This window comes from Heptranchias perlo, chromosome 1 (genome assembly GCF_035084215.1).
Source record: "Heptranchias perlo isolate sHepPer1 chromosome 1, sHepPer1.hap1, whole genome shotgun sequence".
NCBI lineage: Eukaryota > Metazoa > Chordata > Chondrichthyes > Hexanchiformes > Hexanchidae > Heptranchias > Heptranchias perlo.
In genome coordinates, this window is record NC_090325.1 from 107,572,453 (window position 1) to 107,584,736 (window position 12,284).

At 42.4% G+C, this 12,284-nt stretch overlaps 1 protein-coding gene across 2 annotated transcripts in view; it reads right to left on the reverse strand.

Annotated features, from left to right (window-relative positions):
* Positions 1 to 3,454: 3,454 nt before the first annotated feature.
* The window catches only part of LOC137324733 (uncharacterized), a 134,635-nt gene continuing 125,805 nt past the window's right edge, over positions 3,455 to 12,284 (reverse strand). For both annotated transcript variants that reach the window (XM_067989398.1, XM_067989390.1), the window contains 2 exons: positions 9,663 to 9,819; positions 3,455 to 4,428 (listed from right to left, as the gene is read on the reverse strand). In XM_067989398.1, coding sequence (XP_067845499.1) covers positions 4,390 to 4,428; positions 9,663 to 9,819 — 196 coding nt within the window. In that variant the 3' untranslated portion in view covers positions 3,455 to 4,389. The remainder of the gene's footprint in view (positions 4,429 to 9,662; positions 9,820 to 12,284) is intronic.

Here is a 12,284-nt window from a genome sequence, read left to right on the forward strand (position 1 = left end):
GCTGTTGTAATGTAGGGAAACACAGCAAACAATTCTTACACAGCAAGATTCCACAAATTGCAATGAGTCATAGAGTCATAGAGTTATACAGCACGGATAGAGGCCCTTCGGCCCATCGTGTCCGCGCCGGCCATCAGCCCTGTCTACTCTAATCCCATATTCCAGCATTTGGTCCGTAGCCTTGTATGCTATGGCATTTCAAGTGCTCATCCAAATGCTTCTTGAATGTTGTGAGGGTTCCTGCCTCCACAACCCTTTCAGGCAGTGAGTTCCAGACTCCAACCACCCTCTGGGTGAAAAAGTTCTTTCTCAAATCCCCTCTAAACCTCCCGCCTTTTACCTTGAATCTATGTCCCCTTGTTATAGTACCCTCAACGAAGGGAAAAAGCTCCTTAGTATCCATCCTATCTGTGCCCCTCATAATTTTGTACACCTCAATCATGTCCCCCCTCAGCCTCCTCTGCTCCAAGGAAAACAAACCCAATCTTCCCAGTCTCTCTTCATAGCTGAAGCGCTCCAGCCCTGGTAACATCCTGGTGAATCTCCTCTGCACCCTCTCCAAAGCGATCACATCCTTCCTGTAGTGTGGCGACCAGAACTGCACACAGTACTCCAGCTGTGGCCTAACCAGTGTTTTATACAGCTCCATCATAACCTCCTTGCTCTTATATTCTATGCCTCGGCTAATAAAGGCAAGTATCCCATATGCCTTTTTTACCACCTTATCTACCTGTTCCGCCGCCTTCAGGGATCTGTGAACTTGCACACCAAGATCCCTCTGACCCTCTGTCTTGCGTAGGGTCCTCCCATTCATTGTGTATTCCCTTGCCTTGTTAGTCCCTCCAAAGTGCATCACCTCGCACTTTTCCGGGTTAAATTCCATTTGCCACTGTTCCGCCCATCTGACCAACCCATCTATATCGTCCTGCAGACTGAGGCTATCCTCCTCGCTATTTACCACCCTACTAATTTTTGTATCATCAGCGAACTTACTGATCATACCTTTTACATTCATATCCAAGTCATTAATGTAGACCACAAACAGCAAGGGACCCAGCACCGATCCCTGTGGTACCCCACTGGCCACAGGCTTCCAGTCACAAAAACAACCTTCGACCATCACCCTCTGCCTTCTGCCACTAAGCCAGTTTTGTATCCAAAGTGCCAAGGCACCCTGGATTCCATGGGCTCGTACCTTCTTGACCAGTCTCCTGTGCGGGACTTTATCGAAGGCCTTACTGAAATCCATGTATACCACATCCACTGCGTTACCCTCATCCACACGCCTAGTCACCCCCTCAAAAAATTCAATCAAATTAGTCAGACATGATCTTCCCTTGACAAAGCCATGTTGACTATCCCTGATTAATCCTTGCTTCTCCAAGTGGAGACTAATTTTGTCCTTCAGAATTTTTTCCAATAATTTTCCTACCACTGATGTTAGGCTCACTGGCCTGTAGTTCCCCGGTTTTTCCCTACTCCCCTTCTTGAATAATGGTATTACATTAGCGGTTCTCCAGTCCTCTGGCACATCCCCTGTGGCCAGAGAGGTTCTGAATATATGTGTTAGAGCCCCCGCAATCTCCTCCTTTGCCTCACACAGTAGCCTGGGATACATTTCGTCCGGGCCTGGGGATTTATCCATTTTTAGGCCTGCTAAAACCGCCAATACCTCCTCCCGCTCGATGTTAATATGTTCGAGTATATCACAGTCCCCCTGCCGTATTTCTATGTCTACATCGTCCTTCTCCATAGTGAAAACAGATGCAAAAAATTCATTTAGAACCCCTCCTACATCTGCCGGCTCCACACACAGATTGCCATTTTTGTCCCTAATGGGCCCTATTTTTTCCCTAGTCATCCTCTTACCCTTAATATACTTATAAAACATCTTAGGATTTTCCTTTATTTTGCTCGCCAGTGTTATTTCATGGCCCCTCCTTGATCTCCTAATTTCTTTTTTAAGTATCCCCCTGCACTTTTTGTACTCCTCTAGGGCTTCCTCCGTCTTTAGCCTTTTGTATCTGCCAAAAGCCCTCCTTTTTTTCCTAATCCATTCTCGTATATCCCCTGACATCCAAGGTTCCCTGGAGTTCTTGGAACCACCCTTGACCTTTATGGGAACATGTTGCCATTGTATGGTCTCAATCTCCCTTCTGAAAGACTCCCATTGCTCCGATGCGGATTTTCCTACAAGCAGCTGATCCCAGTCCATTTTGGCCAGATCCTGCCTTATCCTATTAAAATCGGCCTTCCCCCAATTTAGAACCTTTATTTCCGGCCCCTCCCTGTCCTTTTCCATGACCACCTTAAATCTCACCAAATTATGGTCACTGTCACCAAAGTGCTCACCTACTAGCACTTCTTCCACTTGGCCGGCCACATTCCCTAGAATTAGGTCCAGTACCGCCCCCTCTCTTGTAGGACTTTCTACATGCTGGCTCAAAAAGCTCTCCTGGATGCACGTTAAGAATTTTGTACCCTCTAAGCCTTTTACACTCTGAGTATCCCAGTTAATATTGGGGAAGTTGAAATCCCCCACTATTATTACCCTATTATTTGCACAATTTTCTGAGATTTGCCTACATATCTGTTCCTCGATCTCCCCCTGACTGTTTGGGGGCCTATAGTACACTCCCATCAAAGTGCTTGCCCCCTTTTTGTTTTTAAGCTCCACCCATATGGCCTCATTAGAGGAACCTGCTAATATATCATCCTTCCTTATGGCAGTAATTGATTCTTTAATTAATATTGCGACCCCCCCTCCTCTTATACCTCCCCCTCTGTCTCGCCTGAAGATTCTGTACCCCGGAATATTGAGCTGCCAGTCTTGCCCCTCCCTCAACCATGTCTCTGTGACAGCAACAATATCATACTCCCATGTGTTTATCAACACCTTCAGTTCATCCACCTTATTCGCAAGACTCCTTGCATTAAAATAGATGCCATCCAGCCTTGCCCTCACATATTTGCCCTGTCTTCCAAGCTGACTTGTTTTTTTCTCTATATTTGGCTGCACATCACCCCCTATTGTAGCTCCACTCTGTATCCCATCCCCCTGCCAAGTTAGTTTAAACCCCCCCCAACAGTGCTAGCAAACCTCCCCGCAAGGATATTTGTCCCGCTCTGGTTCAGATGCAACCAGAGCGGGACAAATGAACAATTAAATTGTCAGTTCCAAGTCACACTTGGACATTTACCGCTGTTCCTTCAAACTCGCTGGGTCAAAATCCTGGAATTCCCTACCTAAACCATTGTGGGAGCACCATCACCACAGGGACTGCAACATTTCAAGGAAAAGGCCCACCATCACCGTCTTAGAGTAATTAAGGATGGGCAATTAATCCAGTCTTGCCGGTGTCACCCACTTCCCGTGTACAAATATAAAAAATGTCTTCAGATAGACACGAACTGTTTGAATTTCTAATTGAAAGATGGACATCCACGCTTAAGGTAGATTTAATTTTTTTTATTGTAAAATAAGCCAGACATACAATGATCATCCTAGATGTGAAAAGATGTCTTTTCCTGATCTCGAGTATTACACTGAAAGCATTCTATGCAAAGTAATAATGTCTTAGTAGAAGTATATAAATCAACAGAAGTTTAGTTATTTCCTTTATTCACTTCAGTGAAAAATCTTGTAACAGAACTTCTGTTCCCCTGAATTGCAAACCTAGAATGAGTATATCCTGCTAACATTAAATCCTTGATTATTGCAGTCTTCTCACTTGCCTTTCTTCTAACATCTAAACTACTTGACAAATCAAAAGGAATACTAAAAAAGCATTTCATATCATGTCCCCGATCCAACATGCACACCCACACTTATGAAAAGCTTTAAAATCTTTGATTATCAGAACCAAATAAAAACAAATACAATGCTCACTCCCACAGTATTTAAAGCAAGCCTTGCCACGGCTGTGGATCTGAAAACTTGTAGCTACAAGCGCTCTTATAAGTTTTGTAAATTTGTGTTCTCTGTTCCCAGTCCAGAACAGTGCTTAATATTTCATTGTTCAATAGGAAATGAGCAATTTCTGGTCTCCTATCAACCAAGCCCCTATAATCTGCATACCTTCAGTCCCTCTTTCCTTATAAAGATTAAAAATTCCGAAAGCAAAAGCAGTGCAAAGGAAAAGTACTTCTATCTAGCTAATATCAAAAATTCCAAACTTGGAGGAAATAATCACAATTTAAATCTTTTTTATATCATGTGATTACATCTAAGGCTGTGGATTTAAGCCCCACTCTAGGACTTCAGCATGTAATCTAGGCTGACACTTCACTGCAGTACTCAAAGAAAAGGTACGTCATTACTTTCTCTGGGAAACTTGCGATGGGCAATAAATGCAGCCTTTCCACCATCACCCACATCCCGAATGTCATTCAGGACGTGGTTCTTGTACCGTTCAGTGCAACGTCAACCTGAAAATAAATACATACACTGTCAGTCATCATTTGTAACATAGTTTGGACATCGAGGAGGGGGGGTTTATTATTGCTGCTGCAGGGAACCTCACCCACTGGCAGAGCAAATTGAAAATTTGTGCATAATTTTCCATAATTTGTGCTGACATTGTCTCCCTGCCATTGGGCAAATCACACAACTTACAGATGAAATGGTAATGTCTCCTTATTGAGTGAGCTAAACTGTGCATGTCTTCAGTGTGTATTAACTCTACGGGCATGATTTTAACCCGGAAAAATGAGTGGGTTGGGGGTGGGGAGGGGGCAGTAAAAATTTTTAAAATCTAAAACCCCACCCCCAACCCGCCCATTTCAGGTTTTAATGGAGGCAGGACGAGGGGCGGGCGGCCAACCTGCTCTCAGGAGGCAGGTCAGTCACCGAAAGCTTTCATGGAGGCTGCGGGCCTCCACTTTCACAGATTTTTTGTTTTTAACTCCTGGGGGCCGGGATTCCCGAGCCTTCTACTTCCCCCATGTGAGAGGAGGAGAGAAGGCCTGAAACAGCAGGTAAGTGCCTTTATAGCACAGCTTGTGGACCCGGAGGAGCAGGAGTGCTTCCCCCAGGCCCAACAAGCCTACCTGCAGCGACCCCCCACTCACGATCTCCGACCCCCGCGATGGCCCCTGAGACCCCCCTCCGATGACAGCCCCCTGATGACTGACCCCCCCCAAAGGTCATCCCCGACCTCCCGATGACTGACACCCCCTCCGATGACTGAACATCCCCCCACCCCCGATGACTGAGCACTCCCCCTCCACCGAATGACTGAGCCCTCCCGATGACTGACCCTCCCGGTGACCCCCAACCACCCCTCCGATGATCCCTCCCCCCGATCTAACACTTACCTGTTCACGTCCACGTCTTATTCTTTCCTCTTCTCCCGGGAAACCCGTACTTCCAGGTTTCCTGTCAGGAATTACACCCCCCGCCACCCCCTATATCATGGGTAAAAATCTAGACTCATAATTGCCTGCTTTCCGTAAAAAATGTAGGAAACAGAAATATTTAAAAAAAATTCCTGGCTACAAATAACCATTATTATCCACAAGTTAAAAAGATCCACAGTTAACATGAGTATAATTTTTCCTATCATTTGTTTAAATGATTTATGTAACACACTCCCCACGAAACACTGTCCATGCTTCATAAATTTTAAGAGGTGATCTGCTCCTGAGGCTTTGAGAATGCCACTTTCGAACCTGCTATTAGGAATTGTATAACTAAGCCCTGGATTGAAATGCAATAAAACGTTTCCATCCCACTCGGGGCTGATTTTCACTGCCTCTGCTGGGCGGAAATCACAGAATCATAGAATGGTTACAGCACGGAAGAAGGCCATTTGGCCTGTCGAGTCCGTGCCGGCTCTCTGCAAGACCAATCCAGCTAGTCCCACTCCCCTGCCCTTTCCCTGTAGCCCTGCAATTTTTTTCCATTTAAGTGCTTATCCAATTCTCTTTTGAAAGTCACCAATTGAATCTGCCTCCACCATCCTGGATCAAAATCCTGGAACTCCCTTCCTAACAGCACTGTGGGAGAACCGTCACCACACGGACTGCAGCGGTTCAAGAAGGCGGCTCACCACCACCTTCTCAAGGGCAATTAGGGATGGGCAATAAATGCCGGCCTTGCCAGCGACGCCCACATCCCGTGAACGAATAAAAAAAAAAAAAAAAAAAATCCTCTCAGGCAGTGCATGCGAGATCATCGGGAATCAAAGATTGGCAGGCAAAACTGTAATTGAACAGTGGGTGGCCTTTAAGGAAGAGATGGTTCGGGTACAGTCTAGGCATATTCCCACGAGGCAGAAAGACAGGGCAACTAAAGCCAGAGCTCCCTGGATGACATAAGAGATAGTGAGTAAGATGAAATGGAAAAAAGGGGCAGATGAAAGATGTCAGGTTGATAACACAAGTGAGAACCAGGCTGAATATAGAAAGTTCAGAGGGGAAGTGAAAAAGGAAATAAGACGGGCAAAGAGTATGAGAATAGACTGGTGGCCAAGATAAAAGGGAATCCAAAAGTCTTCTACAGGCATGTAAACAGTAAACGCGTGGTAAAAGGAGGGGTGGTGCCAATTAGGGACCAAAAAGGAGATCTACTCATTGAGGCAGAGGGGATGGCTGAGATACTAAATGAGTACTTTGCTTATCATCAAGATTGCAGCCCATGGAATAAAGGGGGCAGTAGCAACATGGATACAGAATTGGCTACGGGACAGGAACAGAGAGTAGTGGTGAGCAGTTGTTTTTGGACTGGAGGGAGGTATACAGTGGTGTTTCCCAGGGGTCAGTGCTGGGACCACTGCTTTTCTTGATATATATTAAAGACTTGGACTTGAGTGTACAGGGCACAATTTCAAAATTTGCAGATGACACAAAACTTGGAAGGGCAGTAAACAGTGAGGAGGATAGTGATAGACTTCAAGAGGATTTAGACAGGCTGGTGGCATGGGCAGACACATGGCAGATAACAGAAAAATGTCAAGTGATACATTTCGGTAGGAAGAACGAGGAGAGGCAATATAAACTAGAGGGCACAACTCTAAAAGGGGTAAATAAAAACTGGCATGGACCAATTGGGCCGAACGGCCTGTTTCTGAGCTGTACATTCTATGTAATTCTAGGTAATCTTGCTCACAACGACTGCAAAAGATCCTCCAAACAGAAAAGAAAATTCCACTGCCTTAGTACTATTTTTGAGGCTGCATGTTGGGTTGTGATCTTTTAGCAAACAGCCTTAACAATCCCAAACTCACCCACTACTATAATAAAAGCAATTCCTTGCCACACAGCCACAGAGAAATGTTCACAGAATCACAGTTACTATAGCTACTCTTCTATGCTTTTTTAAAAAAAACAATAGTACCTCTACACTGTGCTAAAAAATGTTATATTCTCTCTAAAGAAATCACTGACATAGCTATGCATAAAAAGAATTCTGAAAAATGTTGTTAACCTAAACTTAAAAAGATGGACTTATCAAAATATGATTTGACTATTTTTTCAAAAAGGTCAATTTTCGTGTCTGCTGGAAGGCCTGTGAGATCAGGTTTCCTCTCGTCAATGGCAATCTGCGATATCACCTTGAGTAGCAACCCAGAGCAGCACCACAGGAAACAACAGGAGGCCAAGACTTCAGATCAACCTGACAGCTGATCCAGAAAATCACACTTCCAGCTCGGGTGCAGGTAAGGAAACTGCCATTTGAAAAAAAAAGTCTCACTTAATTTTAATACCTATTTTTTCCCCAAATATAAAGTGGGGGAGCACTTTGACCTCTTCTCTTTTAAATCAGAACCGATTCAGTGCTGAGGAAGGAATCTTTATGATTGCAAGTACTAAAGAATGCATTATCAATAATTATACTACTGTAGGATTTGTTTACAATTATTCTGAGTACAATAAGATAAAAAATTAAAAATCAATTAAAAATCTTTTTACTATTTTAACGTTGATCCCTACTCTCCTGAAGGTATTACTTGATCTGGGTTATGGTTCCCACATTTTGCAACCTTCCACTACCTTACCCAAGTGACCATTCTTGATGTTTGAACCTGGACGATGTGCAGTTTAAAATTCTCAGCCCTTCCGACACACTCTTGCTGTAACTCTGGTGGGAGTGTGCCAGAGGATTTTGGGGATGTTTCGCTATAGGGCCATGGGAGCCCTTCCTGATCCTGCACATGCACGTCCAACAGGGGGTGTTGAATAGTGATCAATTTTTCTCTTCACTCACCTGCAAATAATTAGGACAATTGTGGTACCTCACTCACACCTTGGCTGAGAACTGCCTTCACCAAGAATCAAACCTGGAACCTAATAATTTGCATTGCACAGTGCTACAGCACTCAGTGAATTTATACACTGGGCCATAGGGTGGGCCCATTCTAAGTATCTTAATATTTCATATTTTATTTTGGGCTCATCCAGGTAAGGAATGTTATCTCCAGTTCTGAAACGTTAACTCTGTTTCTTTCTCCACAGATGTTGCCTGACTTGCTGAGCTTCTCCAGCATTTTCTGTTTTTATTTAAGAGATGTTGGTATTGTGGAATGGAATACTTTCCCACTTTTGGCTTCCACTGTCAACATCGTGCACTAAAGGGCAGCTGTAGAATAAAGCTCCTCTTACTTTGCTCCAACCTCAAAAGATGCACTAGAATACATTTTTCTACTTCCTACTCCAGCTATCATTCGAACCAAAAATTCTTGGCCCTTTTGGCACATTCCCACCATTACTCCACAAATTCCCACCTAACTTCTGGCATTTTATGATATCAGTCGAATTACGGAAGAAGTAACTCATGACAACAGTTACATTTATATAGCTGCTTTGACATAGAAAATTGCTCCAAGGCTCTTTACCGAGGTATAATCAGACAAAAATCGATGCTGAGCTAAAGAAGGAGACATTAGGAGAAGTGACTAAAAGCTTGGTCAAAGAGGTAGGTTTTAAGGAAGGTCTTAAAAGGAGGAGAGGAAAGTGGAGGGGTTTAGGGGGAGAATTCCAGAGCATAGGGCCTTGACGGCTGAAAGCAAGGCCACTGGAATTTGTAGTTTGAAATTAGATGCCTGTCGCTCCCTGAGCTGGAGAGAAAGTTTGTATTCTAAGAGCCATTTCATACAGCCCCTCTTCTTTAAAGATCTTCCTGTTCTGTTAAACTTTTACAAATAATTTATTTACAGTCGGCTTTCAGGTGATTTTCAAAACATTCATTTGGCTGCTTTCCTATCCAAATAACCACCACATATGTTCTGATCAAAACATAAAATGACAATCCTCCCCAAAAACCCAAGAAAAACCTCTCTGTCACTTTAAGAACTCTCTTCCACATACAGCTTACCTTTAATGCGTAAAGTGAATGGGTGGAAGTAATGCTGCGTGAGATTTCTGCCCGAAGATTTGGAAATCCTTCGATACTACTGCAGGCCCTCATTAGCGAGTAGGATGCAAACTCAATTAAACACTCGCTCAGAGATCTTAATTAAGCATGCATTCACTTGTAAATGAGGACGGGTGTCTAATTGAAGGATTAAGCACAATCAGAAAATCAATCGCACAAATAGTTTCCAGTTGGGTCGGATGAAATCGCTGGATGTCAGTTTTCCCAGTTACCACACACCCAACTCATGATAACAAGAGTGTTCCTACCAGGTGGAAATTTTAGCTCATAGTATGAAATTCTAACCTACCATTTTTTTCATATTGCTGAAGTCAGACTTTGTTTTTTGAATTTCCTCAATTTCATTTGTTTTGAGTTCATTTTTCAGAGCTGTGGTCGCCAGCTGCCATATTCTTGGCTTTGAATTCTTGCTCCGAGTTTCAATCTTTCCTTTGAAGGACTTCCATCTAAAATGAAAGAGAATTTGATAGTTAGCATATTTTAAATAACAAAAGGAGAGCATTACAGAACACAATTTAAGTTTATTAGTTATCAGATATAATTAACATATCTGTTTACCCTTAAGTAAACTATAGATAAGTTGGAAGGCAAGGCTGGAGAGATGTATGTTATTTACTACTTTCGATTTATGCCAAAAGATAGATGACAGTTTTTTTTTGTAAATTATTTAAAACACTGTTTAAAATATGATTCAAATAGAGCACGCAGTGCCACACCCACACCCTCTGGCTGATTTGAAAATATATAGATAAAAACAAACCAATAAGTAAGCAAAGTTGTAGGTTATAAGAGTTTGGGTGTTGTGGTTTAGGAATTATTTATATGTTTAATTTGTTTTGAACTTTCATATTTTCATCTCCAAACTTTCATAATTACTCAGGGAGCTGGAAAATTTAATAGGGAGTAAGGGAACTACTTCTCTACAATGCTCACCTGAATCACTGTCCAGCTGGATGGTGTGTGGCATTGGTCTATGGGATTAGGAATTTACATATTGAAATTGTGGGCTCTAACCCATATCCTACCAACCTGTGGTACAATTTAAAGTACCATAAGGTCCTGCCCCACATGCACTCATGAATGTTGTCACAACAAAACACAACTGATATAATACAAAAAGGCAGTTTCATGGCACAACAAAAGATAAAACAGGTCTATTTTCAAAGAGGAAGTACCTAGCCAAATGCCCAGTTTTAAAATGGATGTACTGGGAATTTGGGAACAAGATTGGAATGAAGCGTAGGTTGCTGTTATCCAATTGTCAGGGGGCAATTCTGTTGCTGCAAGAATTGTTAAACTAGTTTTAGAGAAAAAAAACCGACAGAACATGATCCCAGATGACCTGGAATTGATATGAAATTATTGTTGTTCAGCATTTTCTGCAGCATCGTGTGAAATGTTCTTCATAAAAACTTTCAACAATACTAAACAGTGGATACAAAAAAATGGTTTAAGAGAGATATATCCATTCTAACACTGAATGATTGACAAAGGGGCATGCTTTTAATGTTATCATCACTGCACTCCCGTGGGTGACATGACTGCTGTCCAATCACGTATAACAGTGGATACAAAAAAATGATTATTGAGAGATATATCCATTCCTGCTAATGTTGAATGAGTAATTGACAAAGGGGCATGCAGCATATGGAGGGAGGGCTGAATTTCCTGGTGGTTGAGTCATTGAATCTCACATCAAATGTGTGTTTCCAGGGAGCAATTAAGACCATCTAGGACGGTTCGAAGCTCTACAGCAGAATCTAATGCTTTGACTCCTAGCCTTGAAGGGCATTCCAATTTTCTTGTTCAGGATAAGTTTAATCAAATTGTGGCTATATTAATTTGAGCATTCCATGAAGGTAAAGAACAGAAAATTGCTATTACTGTTACTACCTTCCAGAAACACAACTCCTATTTTAATCACAGACCATTAATGATAATTGTTATTGCCTAAACTGCTCTAATTTCCCAGATTAAGGATGGAGCAACATAGTTAGAGGCAACAGCAAAGCACAAAATGAGAAAAATTATCAACATTAAATGCAGAGGGTAAAGCAGATGCACTACTCGCATCAAGCACTACCCCAGCACTGGGATGGGAATAGCACTCTTTAAATAGGACTGTTGATTTAAAGTTATACCAGACCCACTCTGCTTAATATCTAAACCAATATATTTACAAGCCCCACAAGCCTGACTCCCAATTTTAAATTCTACTCTAATCTTATTAATAACGATTTTCTCAAATTCCGCAGTACCACCCCATAAGAAATCATCAACATGCATCACGACGATGTTTGAAAGTTTTCTGTTGTGGTACCAATAAAACATTGCAGGATTTGATTTCAGTTGACCACAACCTATTTTCAGCAAAACACATCGCACCAAAAAATACCATACCCTGGAAGCATTGTTCAGGCCATAGACGCGTTTATTTAGCTTCCATAGTTTTCCTTCCGCATCTGCAGCCTCTTTAGGCAGTTTCAGAAACACTTCTCTCTGAAAAGTATCGCCCTGCAGAAATGCGGCTTTTAAGTCAACTGACCTACACTCCCATGTACTCTTCAAAAGAGTACTATGCAGAAAAAAAAGTACTTCAGAACATCAGACAATGCAAGTTACAGGGTCTCTTCTCATATCCCACATCACTGCATGTTGCCAAAAGAACCAAAAAGATTTTTAAAATTACCTTTCCAGCAGTGGGAGAATCCACTTGAACATCTGTATCACCTAGTTTCTCTCCAAAACCCCTAGCTACCAACCTCGCTTTAGCCTTATAAGTCAGCATAAACCCATCTATGCGACAAAGCTGGTTGACCCTTATCTGTTACCTCAGAATAAACTCCAAATTCTTTCCAACTATCTAACTCCCCTTGTTTTGCCTCTCTTACTCGTTTATCCTCAAGTTTAT